The 17039-nt window shown below is 39.0% G+C and overlaps 1 protein-coding gene across 1 annotated transcript; it reads right to left on the bottom strand.

Annotated features, from left to right (window-relative positions):
- Positions 1 to 579: 579 nt before the first annotated feature.
- Sf3b1 (splicing factor 3b subunit 1) lies at positions 580 to 15429 on the bottom strand. Its single transcript, XM_034984574.2, has 21 exons — positions 15252 to 15429; positions 13725 to 13993; positions 12699 to 12825; positions 11959 to 12038; positions 11607 to 11804; positions 10951 to 11143; positions 10509 to 10759; positions 10013 to 10202; positions 8607 to 8890; positions 7519 to 7722; positions 6977 to 7175; positions 6588 to 6746; positions 5952 to 6244; positions 5710 to 5868; positions 5151 to 5339; positions 4425 to 4607; positions 3725 to 3903; positions 3060 to 3305; positions 2084 to 2296; positions 1206 to 1422; positions 580 to 808 (listed from the first exon to the last, which is right to left on the bottom strand). The coding sequence occupies exons 1-21, from the start codon at positions 15277 to 15279 to the stop codon at positions 650 to 652; spliced, it is 4020 nt and encodes a 1339-aa protein (XP_034840465.1). The 5' UTR covers positions 15280 to 15429; the 3' UTR covers positions 580 to 649.
- Positions 15430 to 17039: the final 1610 nt, after the last annotated feature.

Below are 17039 nucleotides of genomic sequence, written 5' to 3'. Positions count from 1 at the left end.
GTTAATTATTTATTAGTAGGTATCACGTACGATTCTTTTTGTCATTTTAAGTTGGTATATTAGTATTATGAGCTTGGTATTATTCGAAAATAAATGATTGTATTCTCGATTTATTCTTCGCATTTATTTACCTATATCCAATTTTAGCACAAAAGGAACATATAAACTCTTAAACTTTAACAATTTATTAAACTTTTAATGGTGTCTGGCAGGCGGTGGCCATCATTCTATGTCTGGCACGTCATGACGTGATTTCTAATACGTTTCCGAAGAAAATGTATAAAAAAATTATTATCTGATAGGAAAACTAGTAACTATGCTTTATGTAATACTAGACGATGCCCGCGACTTCGTCCGCGTGGATTTAGGTTTTTAAAAATCCCGCGGGCACTCTGATTTTCCGGGATCAAAAGTAACCTATGTCACTCTCCAGGTCTTTATCTATACACATGAAAAAAATCACGTCAATCCGTTGCAACGTGATTGAAGGACAAACCAACAAACAAACACTTTCGCATTTATAATCATCGGCATCAGTTACCTAGTAAATTAGGGAGAAAAGCAATAAACTGTATGCTGTTCTATATTAATTTATATTGAATCAAACAATTTTCTAGTTTCACACATACTGTTTGTATTAAATTACGCATTACAACAAATAATCTAATTCATATCTAACAAAGTGATTGTTTGGGTCATTGTGTATCCTTGGGTAGCCGGCGACCAACGCATCTTGTCCTCCGATGTACAACGTGTTATATATTTTCCAATAAACGTCGCGCACCTTTCTCGCTGGGTGGAACAAGCCCTGGAAAATAAAATAACAGTAAAGTTACAAAACTAAAGGCTGGCTACTGCTCTTTTAAAATTAAATTGAGAATTTACTATAAAAATGTATTCAATTTTTTAATTTCATTTATTCAATGACATGTTAGCCTTTGACTGCAATCTCATCAATTCTAACTCGATTCGGACTTGACTGATTGGTATCAATATGAGAGAAACAGAGATAGGGAGGGAGGGAGGGAAAGAGATAGATATATAGCGATAGGGAGAGCGAGATAGAGATACGTAGAGGGAGGGAGACAGAGATACGTAGAGAGAGGGGGAGGAGTCATCGAGTGCGTCGTACCAAGCGTCACTATTTATGAAATGTCTTCAGGAAGTGATCATTCTGAATCTGGAAGGTATTCCGTGGTTCGTACCTGCAAGGCGTACTGCAGTATCTTGACGGGCCCGAGCGCGACGCGCATGCCCTCGACGGCGTCCATGAAGGCCTGCACGAGATGCGGCGACGTCTCGAAGATGTTGGGCCACACGTGGTTGAGCAGGTGCACGAGCGCGTCCTCGCAGCCGAACCCGTACACGCCCAGCGCCATGTGCTTGATGGCGGCGCACGCGGTTTGACGGTGGACGAGATCCCTGTTCAATTTTATTATATTGTAGTTTTTTATTGTACATCAGTTGGTGCCCACGATTTCGTTCGTGTGGATTAAGGTTTTTAAAAATCCTGTGAAAACTTGATTTTCTGGAATAAAAAGTAGCCTTTGTTCATCCCCAGGAGTAGAAGGCATCTCTGTGCCACATTTCGTTAAAATCGGTTAAAAGCTAACAAACAGACAGACACACGCAATTTCGCATTTATATTATAGCGTGTCTGTCTATTCTCTTTTCATGGCCCATACATGTAACCGATTTTGACGTTTGGTTCAAAGATGGCTTGCATCCCGGAGCTGAACATAGGCAACTTATCACAGAAAATCATAGTTCCCATACGATTTAAAAAAAAAAACAGGAATCCAGGCGGACGAAGTTGCAGGCATCAGCTAGTAGATTTATATATCAATCTCTAAAAAATTGCGAGTCCGACTCGCACAGGAAGGATTCCATACCATACTATCACCATAATAAAAAAAACTTAATTTTTTGTAATTCACATGGCGGCCATTTTATTTTTTTTATTGTTTTTGTTATAGGCAATAGAAATTATACATTCTGTGAATATTTCAGCTCTCTACCTAAGGTTCATGTGATATGGAATGCCCGAGTATGAAACCCTAAAAAATAACAAAGATAATTTTACCTGTCCATAAGAGCATCTTCAAGCAAGGGGCAGACCGCATAAATGTAGTCTTTGCCCATTTCTCCAATATACTCAAACAAGAATGACAAGGACTTGAGAACTCCGTTTTGCACATTCAACTCTGGCACTCTGTACTCGTTCATGAGAGCTGGCAACACTGTGAACGGGGAACAGGTTTCTGCTACTATAGCAATGGCGACGGTGGTGCACACCCTGCAAGAAACGATAACAGTCATACGACGCCTTACAGCGATCACGAACTCATCCGATCCAAATCCGTGGAAATACGGATATCAAAAATATCTATGACATATGTCATAAGCATAGAAAACAAAAAGGAACGTATTTACACGGACTCGGATCGGATTAGTGCGTAACTGGCGTTAGGAGTGAGGTAATGATGCCATATTTATAGTAATAGTGATGTGATACAGTGCAGATTGAATGAGTCAATGAACCAGTTCCCACTTCTCTATTCTAAGCTAAGTTCGCCCAGTTTTCATAATACAAATATGTATCTAAGTATACATTCTATTTAATACATACATATATTCTTATTCTTCTTTGGGGCTATGCAGATTTTTGGATACCCTGCATTACTTCGACCGTATCCGATCTATTGTGATCGCCAATATAATATATTATATATTATACTTTTTGAACTCAGTTATTAACCACTAAAGTAGACTAACGAGTGCTGTACAGTGCGACAAGGCTATCATGGTGCGTGGCGAAAATCGGAACTAACGTTGCCGTCAAGTGTCCCCTTTGGTCTTGTTTGAATATTCTAAGCCTTTGTTCTCCTACAGCGCCCCCCTGTCAATGTCATTCAAGTGCCAAGAGAGCCTTGTCGCACTGTACTGACAGTAACAATACTGAGTCAGTGATTCATATCAGTCTCTTTTTGTCCCAACACTATTTACTTTACAGAGAAAAAAAAACATTAATTTATTTAATTAAAAATTTGACTTCGTACCTGTTCTGTCGCTCTTGTACTTTGAGATTGTTGAGCAAGGTAGCTAGCACATCGTGCGGGCCGATTGCCTTGGCGATATAGCCAAACGTGTTGACCGTTGCTCTTCTGATGGCTTTCTTGTGCGCTTTCAGCAACTCCAGCAGCTCAAAGCATATCCTCATCCATTCCCTCGCCGAGACAAACTCGGGCCCTCTGTCTGCAATACGTCCGACTAGATCAATGCAGTTCTCTTGCACTTTTTCATGTCTGCAAAAGGTCATAAGAATAAATTAATAATAAAATATATGTATAGTCTGCAACAAGTTGAGATAGCAATCCCCGTATGAGGCGGGGAGACGCCCCGCACACCTACAAGTCACCTGCGTCTCCCCGAAAGGTATCTTTAAATGTAAAATTCGTGTTCTGTCCTTTTTTAGCAATATTAAAAGAAAAAGATGCAGATACTCTAAATTTAGTTTAGAGAGAGACAACAGAATCGGCGGCACTGGGGCCGATTCTTTAGTACACAATCTCTAAACTAAACTAAATTAGAAGGTCTAAATCTAGTGCTATCCTTTTCCGAAAGCAACATTATGATAGGGATAGCAATCGGTTTAGACGTGCCATTTTAGTTTAGTTTAGAGATTGTGTACAACGGAATTAGCCACATTATTTGTATAAAATACCTGTTTTTCAAAATAGGCGTTAATCTGGGCAGGAGATCTTTGATGGGCGGCGTCATCTTCGTCATGCCGATGACGTTGACGATAGCTTTCAGAGCACCCAGGATAGAGCCCAGCACCTCCGGGTATTCTTCACCCAGGTATTCATACAGCACCACTCCGAGATGGCCCATGAGCTTTTCCTGTTGATAACAAATTAGTGTTTAAAGCTGGCCGCATTATTATAATAAATTGTCTTTGTGAAAACTCTAGTGTAAAATATCGTATTCTAACTGCATAATAATGGTCTGGTCTGGTGGAAGGGTGCGACCGTATTACCACCCGACAGCTATCCAATAATATATTTAGATTCATCATCATAGATCATTTTAGTTTAGAGATTATGTACAACAGAATTAGCTATAGAATGTATAATTATAAAGACTGCGCTAGTCTGTCAAATGTTCATGTTCATTGTTCACGCAACTCTTTTTTTCGTTGATCAATTTATTTAACGTGACTTTGTCCGCATTACATATGCAATTATATCCTTACTTCTGGATTTAGATATTATCTTTCGAATGGTGAAACAATTATTAAAATCAGTTCAGTAGTGTTTGATTACAAACAAACAACCAAATCTTTCCTCTTTATAATATTAGTATAGAACAGGTGCAGAACTGTTCCATATAAAATTAGTATGATTGTGGATAGTGCATCTTACCTCCTGACAAGTTTTCATGACAACAGCAATGCGAGAGATGAGATCGGCAGCCTGTTGACGGACCTTGGCAGATTTGTTGTTCATGCGCCACAGAATGATACCGCAGATCTGAGGCAGGTATGGCTTCACTCGCTTACCCAACTGATTCACTATTGTACCGAACCCGTTTAGCATTACAACATCCTAGGGGAAGAACGAAAAAAATAATGTTATTATCAAATACCACAATCCGCACTTTATTGTGATAATTTTGTTTATTTGCAAATGTAAAAAAAAATTAAAAATCACTTTCGGCCCATCAATTTTATCCAGATTTATATGCAGATTCCCTTTCGTTTGTATAAATAAAATGAGCCATCAATTTAAGGAGAGCACTGTCGCTTAAAACACAGGTGTATACCAAGCTTAAGAAAGGTTTCTAGCCAGCGCCGAAATCGGACTGTTACCGCCCGGCCACTCACTGCCCGTGCGTCATTGGAAGTAGCGAGGAAAGGACGCAGAGACGTAGCGTGGCCGCATTTCTCGCGTTTGTAAAATTTACTCTAATGGCCTTGTTTTAAAGTTTAAGTTCGTCCAAACAGCCAGCACTCTAACCGGAAACCTGTCCAACTGTGTAAAGTTTCAACTCAGTCCTACGAACAATACGGTAACGAACAGACAGACAGAGAGATAGACAAATATTAATTTTTATATATATATTCAAGCATACACAGTTCCAACACTCACCTCAGTAGTCTGTTCTTGGAATGCATACAGGATGCCGTCAATCAAAGCTTCTTCAAGCTTGGAGTCGATGTCCGCTGCGCCCAGGTTCGCAAGAATCTTCTCAATGGATTCCATTACCATTTTTCTGTACTGTTCATTGTCGTCTTTAAGGTCGTCTACAATTCTGTTTATTATTTCTGACGCACCAACCTAGACGAAATAAATTGTGTTAAAAACGAATAAAAAACTACACAGTAGAATCTAACTAATTCTGTTACTGATTCTGAACAAACTACTCTCTGGTTTTGCGTATACTAAAACTAACGTGGTATAGAAAAATTTATAATAAATAAAATAAAGCATTTCATAAAGGGAATAAAATGTGTTTGTGACCATGTTCTACATGTTTTTTTAATGACTAACATATTTTATGATTTTTCGCAACTTGTAGTCCTCAGGTAAGTCCTTGTAAGTGCCAGATTATTGGAGGTGTTGGTCTATTAACGAAAAGTTAGGCTAGCAAAAACAACTGCCATAACTTGACAGTAAAGTAAGACAAAACAAACAAACAAATACAAACCTTGTTGGCTATTTCCACTGTAGTGTCGACAAGTTGTCGATAATTGCGACGGTCAAGGGCCATTCGGTGGTTCCAAAAGTGTTTGAAAAAGTGCGGAAGAATCTCATCCATTATGTACTGAGGCTCCACACCGTCGGTACCACAACATTGCTTGACAACCTGCAAAACAAGATATATTATTTTGACGCCCTGCCATAGTAGAATTACTAATCATACAAAGATTTTTTACAGCAAGTACATACTTTCAACACAATCTTTTTCATTTCCTCATCGGGCGACTGAAACTCACGAATCAGGATGAGCATCACTTCTCGCGTGTAATAGTTGGCATACTCGGCGTCCATCAGAGGAATGAGGTAACCGATGGCTTTGAGGAAGGCGGCTAGACCTTTGCCGCGATGGGTCCTGATACCCTTCCACAGGGGTTTGAGCACAGAGTCGAAGGACTCGATACCGTAGGGCGTGGCCGCTTCGGCGAGGGCTGCGCTTGCTAAGGCGGTAATTGTACGCACTTTCTGCTGCTCGTCCACTAAACCTGTAAATTAAAACGTTTATTTATGTGAAAAATTAAATTTATATTTATTTATTTTCAAAATATTCTACTCTTTTATTAACATCACTAATAATTGATGATGCATGCGATTTCACCCGCGTCTATTTAGGTTTTTAACGATTCCGTGGGAACTGTTTCGATTTCCCAGAATAAAAATTAGCCCATATCTTAATGATGTCCATGCAAAAAATCACGTCGATCCTTGCGGCGGCAAATTTCATTCCAATCCGTCCAGTAGTTTGAGCTGTGCGTTGATAGGTCAGTCAGTCAGTCAGTCGGCTTTTTCTTTTATATGAATATATAGATAGATAAAAAAAACCCATACCATGTTCAATAATCTCCACGAGTGACTTTAGATGTGGTAATATAGCACACCCCATCAGAATAGCGATCTGTTGCACAATTTTAATTCCAGTGTGCCGAGCTTGCCATGACTTCTTGGATCTGCACACAGCCTTCAAGAAGGGCAGCAGTGACGGGATACCTAAAACATTTACATAGTAAATTCGACATACTTGTTGAATAATGTTGCATTGCACAAGTCAAAATTGGTATACATTTATTATGAAAAAAATAATTTCTCAATCTCTATTTCAAAATAGCCAAGTGGTAGGATTGGCAGACTGACAGGCAGTCAGAAATGCTTAAGCCTTTTTCATTCAGTAGCAGGCCAGCGATGAGTTGAGATGATGATGATAATGATGATCATATTACCTAAGGCGGATGCAACAACAGCGAAAGCCCTGGCAGTGGTGTTACGAACGTATTCATCAATATTATCAATATCCGGCCTCATGGTGGAGATCATGGTAGCGAGGCCGGCAGCTTTGGCCAGATTCGATATAATCTCACGACCTTCCACGCGAGCGTAGTAGTCTTCATCAATAAGTAAAGGTTCTATCACAACCAAAATCTGTGAACAAAACATACATTAGTGGAAATTACTAGCTTAAGGCCTGGCATGCCACATTGTATAAAAAAAAATCTTTTTAACCAACTTCAAAAAAAGGAGGAGGTTTTCAATTCGTCGGAATCTTTTTTTAAAATTATTTAGATAGAAAACATTCACTCATCCATACTAATATTATAAATGTGCTAAGTTTGCATCCTGGAATGGGCATTAGGCTTGTGTATTTTTTGTAAAAATCATAGTTCCAACAGGGATCTTAAAAAATATCTAAGTGCATGAAGTCACGGGTATCATCTAGTATTTTATAAACCAGCCTTCTTAAGTAATAAGTTTTCATGTTTCTTACCTTGTGCACGTAAGGACGAACCAAATCGTCTAATTTGTACAGGATTCTGTCAATGACTTTAACGAGCAAATGTCGCTCCTGGTCCTCAAGCGTAGGGCTCATCAATAAGGGCAGGATTTGGTTGAAAAGCGGCCCCGCGCCGAAGTCGCGAGCCTTGTCCGTGATTTGTCTGAGTGCCGCTTTGCACATTGGTGGAGTTCCATTCTGAAATCGCGGTGTCAAGTTTAACGGCGCAAAATATGGCTACTTTTGGATGCTTTTTATTTGAACTATAAACACATTAGCATTAATGTTTCATTATAATATGCTTTTTGAGTATTTATAAATTGAAATAGAAATACATTAGATACAATTTAATCACTATAAAAAAATCTGCAAACTGCTCCACATACCTACATTTTAATCGGAAACATGCAGCAGCATGTGGGAGCAAAATTAGTTATTTTTTCCACTACCACCACCTACCACTTTGAATATAGGCCTCTAACTCTCTCACTCGCCATTTTTGCTGTAGGTATGTGTCAACTGTGATGTCAAAAGTATGGTTTACCCTTAGATTAAGGACTAAAATAGTATCTTTGACATGACATTTGAAACATAGTGCAAAAATGGCAAGTGTGTGCTCAAAATATATTCACTATACTAATTTAGTACAATTTTTTTTTAAAGAATATTAGCCATGTTAAATGACTAATATTCCCCTTTCCTCTCCAACTAAACGTCAAGCTTGTGCTAGGAGTAGGTACGACAATAGTACAACGGGCGGGGTTTGAACCGTCGACCTTTCGGTTTTCAGTCCACTCCTTTACCAGTTGAGTGAGCTATTGAGGCTCTTAACCATGTGTTGACCATAGGGATGATGACTACTAGTGAAATCAGCAACTTCTTGCCAAATGTCAAAACGCTCGCTTAGTAAGTGAGCCTGTATGAAATACATAGAAGTGACGTCATAAACGTTTGACGTAATTTGACATAATATTTAGTTAAATCGATAATTTAAAATGGAATTGGAAGACCCTCTATTTAATTATTCCCAAGAAATAATTTATTTTTGACATAGGCATCAACCTAAATGTGTCAACACTCACTTTGATCTTCAGCAAGAGTTTCATGATCTTGCGCTCCTTGAGCTCATCCGGCGAGAGCGCGTCCTCGTCCACGTCGACGAGCAGTTTGTCGAAGTACTGCGCGTCCTCGGGCTTCATAAAGGGCAGCTGCTGCGCGCCCTTGGGCTGCGGCTCCAGCAGGCGCGCCGCCGCCGCCGCGCTGCCGCCCACTTCCTCCGTCTGCATGAAAAAGCCGATTGGGGTACCCGCCAAAGGCGTGGGCGTGGCGGTCAGCTTACGCGCCGGCGTCCGAATCGGAACATAACCTGGGCGACAATATATACCGTTAGTACATTCAGCCGCGTAGGGTACAAACGCTAACAATTCATGTAACACATCGCGGACTTCAAACCATAGGGGGTGTATTAACAAATTTACTTTAACTCCAGTATTAGCTACAATATTATAAGAAAATAATGAAATCGTTTTTGAAATACATAATATGATTGAAATAATATTATCCAAAGTATTTAGTTTTTTGTAGTTCCTAAAAGGGTACTGTAGATACACCTCTATGGCTTGAAGCAAGCGATATTAGGGTGTGTCCACATTACATAACATGTTATAAAACTTTTGTTGCATAACATGTCCAACACTATTGTTGTTGCTCTATATGAGTGGTTTTGTGACATAGTGCCGCATTTCAATATAAATGCGATATAAAAATGTTATGCAACTTTTCAGAAACTACCACTGATTTATTTTGAATTAAAATTAAGTGTGTGTTATGTGTATTAAAGTGTATTAAAAGTGGGCATTAAAAATGTAAAAATTATTCCTGACATCAAAGTCTGAATTAAAAGATCTGATTGTTTCACTATTACCGAATATATCGAAGGTTGAAATAATAAGATAGAATATTTTAGTTTCTGTGAAATTACCAACAAATTCTTCAACCGTCCTTTCATTAATTTAAAAATGTAAACACAACAGCGATAATTATATAACATATATCGTTCAGACTATTAAAACATAAAATACAATGTTCTATAACATGATATGTTATATAGTGTGGATACACCCATAAGCATGCAAGCGATCTTTTAGGTACGCGAAACAGCAACTGAGGTAATTAAGTACAATGTGGCTTTCTATCCGACGGCATGGGCAATAAAACCTTATTGTCATCATTCATCTGAAAGAAAAATTTTATTATTAAAATTGATTCTGATCTTATTTATAATTTTATAAGCACATGTATCGCATTTGACATTTGTTAGGTCGACGGAGTTTCCGAGAGTAAGGCGTTGGCGTTTAATACATGTGTCCTGAAACTAAAGTTGTGATTGATTACTGATGTGGATCACCTTTACCTTTTTCTTGCTTATATCAATTTGAAAATAAAAATAAAAATGGAATTGCTATAGCTCAAATGAATATGCACTCACCGGCAGGGGGAGGTAAAACCTTGTACCCGGCTGGGAACATGGCATCTAGCTCTTCATCAGTGTAAGGTCTGTTGCGTTCGTCGATCTCCTTTTCCCAGCGGTAAGCTTGCAGCTGTTCCGGCGTCATGGCCGCAATGTGCCCCGGGGTGGGCGTGGCCATGGCCATAGCTTTGACGCCCACCGGTGTCGACTGCAACAAATATGATTCCATTCAAAATTCTATGTATATAAACTTTTAGGATTCTTTCCCCATTATAGATAAAGAACTCTACGCTGTTGTCCATTGCGTGGACAGGACAACATCAAACGAGGAACCTATTTTGATCAAATTCAGAGTTAGCTTGCATCCTATGCTACTTTAGTCCTGGAAAATCAAAAACTTCCCCCAGGATCCTTAATGTTCCCACGGGATTTTTTAAAAACCTAAATCTACGCGGGCATCATTGAATATATTTATGTATGCGAGACATTCATAAGTAATGTTTGTAATACTCACACCACCAGGAGTAAAGACGGGCGTGTGTGGCGTGGGCGTGCCGTGCGACGGCGTGGCATGCGATGGCGTGGCATGCGAGGGCGTGGCGTGCGACGGTGTGGGCGTTGCGGGCACAGGCGTGGCGCCGGGCGTCTCGTCCCAGCGTGAGCGGCGCTTGGTGCCGGGCGTGGGCGTTTCTTGAATAGTGTCGACGCCGGCGCCTCGGTCAGTGCGCGGCGTCTCGGCCCATCCACTCGCGTGCCCAGGCGTTTCTGTTCAAACATAATCCATACTATACTTCAGTTTTCCATAGTTCACCTATAAGGTACAAACTATACATATAATACTCGCCTGTTAGTAAATAAGGTCAAAATATTATTTTTGCTTAATTTTTCGGGCCGCTATTGAATCACTTATTACTTATCCTGTAGATATGCATATCACTGGCCCTATTAGATCTCACCTCTGTCGGTTTTGGGCGTCTCGTCCCAGCGGTTGCGGCGCGAGGCGTGCTGCGCGGGCGTGTCGCGGCCCGGCGTGGCATGGCCGGGTGTGAGGTGCGCGGGCGTGGCGTCCCACACGCGCGCCGATGGCGTAGCGCCCGGCGTGTCCGCGCCGCGCCCACCCGCGCCCGGCGTCTCTTCCCATGCGCCGCGCTGTGTACATAGACACTGTTTTAGCACAAATTACTAACTCGTAAAGAAGCACACTCACTTCCCCGCCAATTTATCGTCGCCCACAAAGTACAGGACGCGGCATAAAATAATGTACATCGACCTTTACAATGAGATTTCAGCTTTGTAGAGCGTTGTCCCTGTCACTCATACCCATGTTACGTTTTGTCGGTCTCAACGACAGAAATAATGCTTTACAAAACCACTGTCTCTTTCTAAAGGTCGATGTACATTATATTATAGCATTGTCTTCATCCCGCTCGATTGGCTTCGCTTATCTCAGTTGTACAATAATTGGCGTTATTGAAGTAGTTTTTTTTTTTTGAAATTATTTATTTCACAATCTTTAGTGGCCTCATAGTACTGAAATATGACATGCCTGGTTAAAAACCTATTGTTTAAAACTATAAACTACATTTAAATCTAAGTATTTTTGGGGTTTTACCTCATTTTCCCATGATGGTGTAGTCTGAGAGCTCGGTGTCACTGAAAGAACTGTTTTCTTCACCGAAGGTGTATCTTCTGAACTTTGATCCCAGCGACCTTTGCGTTTAGCAGCAGCCGGTTTTACACTCTCTCCATTTGACTGAGCCACTGGTTTTAAAGTTCCCTCTCGAGCTCTCTCTAATAGTTTTTTTCTCAACTAAAAAAGTGTAATAATTAAATATAGTTATAAATAAATAAATTCAGGTAAAACTTGAACATTCATTATACTATGACTCTAGCAATAAAAAACCTGTGTAAGAATGTAACATTGAAATCCTATAAAAATACATAAATCTGGTGACAATACTTACTTCAGTTTCTTCAGCTCTGAGGTATTGCTCTTTCATAATTTCTGTATAGGTCCTAGAGCCAACATCTGGAGTTTTCCCACCTGCAACCAAGTGAAATATGTATCATATCCAGTCAAGTGCAACCCAACACCACCCAAGAGAAGGAGTACCATCATACAAGAAATGACACTTCTCATGGTGACTATTATTGAATTCTCATTATTTTTGTTATAGTGGCAATAGAAGTACACATTCTGAGAAAATTTCAACTCTCTACCTATTACAGTTCATGAGATACAGACCGTTGACAGACAGATGGTCAGACGGACAGACAGCGGGGGCTTAGTAATAGGGTCCCATTGGCACCCTTCGGGTATGGAGCCCTGATAAACATAAAGTTATGTGAATTTGCAAGAAAATTAATTAGGTGCGTAATATTCAAAAAATTTGAAAATGTCTACATATAATATGTAGGTAGTATGATATGTAAAAGCAATTTAAACTTGGTGGAAAAAGGTGGCGTTCTATTGCTGTGGATGCTGTTCACAAACACACACACACACAGCAAACATCAGTTGCATCAGGCCCATTTGATGATTTACAACAAAAGTAGCATGTCCATGGACAATCGCCTTTATGGGTCAAACACACTTTCCACTGACCCTCCCACCCCACATATTATATTAGTAATTTAGTAGTGTCTTTGTTCTGTCGCATAGTTGCATGTTAAAAATGTGTCTATTCCAATAAGTTAATCTCACCTTCTGCAAATGGGTCTGAGCGTTCAGGGGATATAATCATCCGACGCCTCTTCTGGCGATATTCATCTTCTCTATCTGCAATTGTAGGCCTTCTTTTGTCTGCAAATGGGTCATAATCTTTGTCACTCTGAAAAATAAAAAAGAATACGGTATTTTACACCAAACGAGAAAAAAATATAAACATGTATAAACAAGACAGTATTAGCAATAAGTAATCAAATATGTTAATTTCAGTTTATATATTGAATTTTATAATTCATTTTAAAGATTTCACTTTTTTATCTGTTCGATAAATATCCCAGGAGACGCGGGTTCGATTCCTGCAGGTTCGCAATTTTTGATGTGTATTTAAAATTATTTAGAAATTTCCTTCAAGTGTAGGTAAAAAGAAACACTATAAAAATTATAAAATATCCAAAGTTATTAGTTCAGACTGTGACGTCACATGGATTAAAATTGTTGTATTTTACTGAGAAAACACAATTTGCTTACTAATCCATGTAACATAACGTCACTACAGCTCATGAACCTAAAAAGATGCGGAGTAGCATTTTCGCTGCGAAATATGACATGCAAAATTTAAATGCATTTTTATTGCACTTATCGATCAAATAATTTTTTTGGTAAGTAGTTTATTATAATTTTAGGATCAATTTAAGACACTTTTAACACAAGAGAAGACACAAGAAAAAGGGTAAAACACCCTATTGTATGAGCAAAATTATTAATAATATGCATAGACTAATTATTGGAATATTTTTTTTTTTTTTTTTTATTTAGCAGAAATAAATTTGTAAAAAAGCACACCACCCAATTCGACACTGCATGTTTAATCAAATCAAAGACTTATTAGTATAGTAGTATTTTCTATGTCCAGTAACACAATGCAAACCCAAGAAAACTCAAAAAACTAATTCAGATATTTGTTATTTCTGGCCAAAAAAAACTATTACTTATTGATTTGGCTCAACAGCTCTTTAGTCAAAAGATGACAGAAGTGTGCCTAGTACATTATTTTATGCATACCTGTGCTATATCATTAAGTAATGATGCTGGTGCAGTGTAACCAGGTCTTTTTTGTGATATCGGGACATTCTCCACATCCTCATCCTCGATTTCATCATTGGCAGCAATAGATGTTACATAGCCATCATATCTGGATTTTCCTTTTTGTGTTGCATTATCATATATGTCACTATCATAGTACGCATCACCAAGCGAAACACCTTTTCCTGAACCATTTTCTGGCAACTCATTTTTCTTTGATTGTATTTCTCGTATCTGTGCCTCTATGGCTACAACAATAAGCAACACATGTAACTATTTATTAAATTTAATTGTATACATAATCAATACCTATAAAAAGACTTGCTCGGACTGACTGATCTATCAACGCATAGCCTAACCACTGGGGTTTGAAACTTGAAATTTAGACATTAGGTTCCTTTACGATGTAGACACTAAGGAAGGATTTTTGGAATTTTGAGCCTTAAGGGGGATAAAAGGTTGTATGAGTCTTTTATGAATGTATTTTTCAAATTATAAGTATAATGTCAATTGGTGAAGTACTAAAGGGTATTGGTTAAAAATGAAAAAATATGTTTCAGGATTTTTGGCTATTTGACCCTAACATTGACAATTATTTTCAAAAATTCCACTCAGGTGAAACCGGGGTCTATACAGCAACCTGTTTGAATAAAAATTAAAAACTTAATCTAGAAAGTAAATTAAATTCAAGCACTTAAACAGTGTGTGACATCGTTTCCTTTCACTTTTGTTTTTCTGGTGTGATATCCATTCACCACACAAACCATAGAAAGTGCAGGAGCCAACATTTACATTGATGATCATGATGACCTAAATAATAAAAGATATTTACAGTGTGGTTTTTGCGTTACTTCAGAAGATTGCATGTGGGTAATTACTCTGTTTCTAAATTATTTTGTATGGTATGTAGATAGCGGTGAAAAAGCAGAGATAGCCTAGTGGTTAAGACATTCACCTTCTATTTGGGAGAACGGAGGTTCGATCCCAGGCACGCCCTTCTAACTTTTTGGAGTTATATGTATTTTAAGTAAATAAATATCACTTGCTTTAATGGTGAACGAAAACATCCCATCGTGAGAAAATCTGCATGCCTGAGAGTTCTTTTCGGAGTTACATATGTGCTTTAACAATATCATTTGCTCTAATGGTGAACGAAAACATCGTGAGAAAACCTGCCACCCTGAGAGTTCTCCAAAGAGTGGTAAGCTGTTCTGGGCCAGCGTAGCACACTATGGCCTTAAAACCATTCTCATTTTGAGGACGGAAACTTGTGCTCGGTAGGTAGCTGATGGGTTGATCATGATTCCTGATGTAGGTTGGTACTGTCAATTATTTATAATACTACGATTTACAAAATATTACATTAGCCTACATAATGAAACACTAGAACACACGGATAAGATTTCAATATATCTAATTTTTTAGACCAATAAATTATTGATAATGAAACGCCACAGAGTTAACATGGCCGAGAGTGTAAATCTTTTAGGAATCAAAATGGGTTACCTTCATGAGTCCTGGGTATTTTATCCATTATTAATCTAACATGGAACAGTAGGTAATATAAATGTCTCAGTTAACCACAAATCACATTAAGATTTTAGCACATCTGCACAAAACACACAAGAAAATTACATACCACGCAAATCAAAATCATTATAAATCCAGCGTAGGGTAGGGACTAGGGAATAGGGATGCATGCACGTTTCTTATATTTGTATCGATACTTTGAATCGATTCGGATCGCAGTTGTACGATAGAATTATACGAGGATAGGCTCGACTAGGTTTGTGTTTGTTAAACCTGGGTGGACCAGATGTAAGATGTAGGCTGCCGTCGTCTGTACACAGGTGTGATACGGTTGATGGCCCTATACGGGGCTCCTATCTGGGTAAATGCCCTGACCATCCGAACAAGACCTCTGCTGCGGAGACCGCAGCGTGTCATGGCGGTGAGGGCAATAAGAGGCCTAAAACTGAGACTAGTTTCTCTGAAATTGCTCTAGATGGCATAACGATACCCGTTTGTTCTAATTTCCGGTACCTCGGTTCGCTCTTCCAAAACGACGGTAATATTGACCGAGACGTGAACAATAGAATGAATGCGGGATGGATGAAATGGCGACAGGTCTCAGGTGCTATATGCGACCCACAAATGCCCCTTAAACTTAAGGGGAAATACTATAAAACAGTCGTTAGTGTCCTGTCACATTGTATGGTTCAGAATGTTGGGCGGTTAAAGGGACGGGTGTAAGGCGAGTACATGCGACTGAAATGTGAATGTTGAGATGGATGTGTGGTGTGACAAGGATGGATAAGTTAAGGAATGAATATATAAGGGGAAGTTTGAAAGTAGCGCCAGTGGTAGAAAAGATGAGGGGTAATAGGCTGGCATGGTATGGGCATAATAATGCGGAGGGAAGAAAGCCATGCCACTCGAAGAATGTTAAGTATGCATGTGGAAGGAAAAAAGAGGAGAGGACGACCAAAGAAAAGATGGATTGCGTGAAAGAGGATATGCGTGAAAAAGAGGTGGATAATACGTTGACGAATGACAGGAATGAGTGGAAGAAGAAGACATGTTGTGCCGACCCCACGTAGCCTGGGATAAGGTAAGGAAGAAGAAGAAGAATTCCAAGACGGTGGGTGGGTGGGTGAAGTATAATATCCAAAATGACTGATCATTCATCTATGACGATAAGTGAATACTAATTACAATCCATTTATTCCGATCCAATATATCAAACTATCGTTTCACATCGTATCGATGATAACTATTGTATCGGATCAGGTGCATCCCTAACCAACGTTGCCAGATGATTATGATTGATATTCTATATTTTATGGTCAGTCTGTGGCGAAGGCAACCAAAGGCAAAACAAGCAATGCTGCCAACTTACTAGCTCTATACAGCTCTATGTATAGTATGGCGGCATCACATGCTTGCAACAACAAGCAGTGGCAAGCGTGTGGAGATGAACGGGTGTTAGCGTATATGTACTTGCCAACGCCTAGGAAAGCTAACCGCATTACATAGCAAATAAGGATGTACAGAGTGACAGCTTATAGTCAAAATTTATTATTTCGGAACTGAAATGTTTTATATAGAGCAACCCTAAACATTTTTTTGCAGATTAATCTTAGTACTTCTAGAACGAACAGAACGAAATTGAAAAAAAATTAGAAAATTCAGCACGCACATTCCTAACATAGAATCCTAGCCCAAGCATATAACTACTTATTTAGAAAATGATATAATGGTAACTAGTTAGTAACTACCTAACTACTATCCTAA

This window comes from Maniola hyperantus, chromosome 3 (assembly GCF_902806685.2).
Source record: "Maniola hyperantus chromosome 3, iAphHyp1.2, whole genome shotgun sequence".
Lineage (NCBI taxonomy): Eukaryota > Metazoa > Arthropoda > Insecta > Lepidoptera > Nymphalidae > Maniola > Maniola hyperantus.
Note: the sequence above shows the minus strand (reverse complement) of the source record. Positions and strands in the feature narration are given on the sequence as shown.

Coding starts and splice junctions, on each gene's coding strand:
- Sf3b1 (XM_034984574.2), bottom strand. CDS start 15,279: ATGGATAAAATACCCAGGACTCATGAAG. Junction 11,144..11,606: donor CACCATCATGGGAAAATGAG/GTAAAACCCCAA, acceptor CTATGTACACAG/CGCGGCGCATGGGAAGAGAC. Junction 2,297..3,059: donor GTACAAGAGCGACAGAACAG/GTACGAAGTCAA, acceptor CGTTTCTTGCAG/GGTGTGCACCACCGTCGCCA.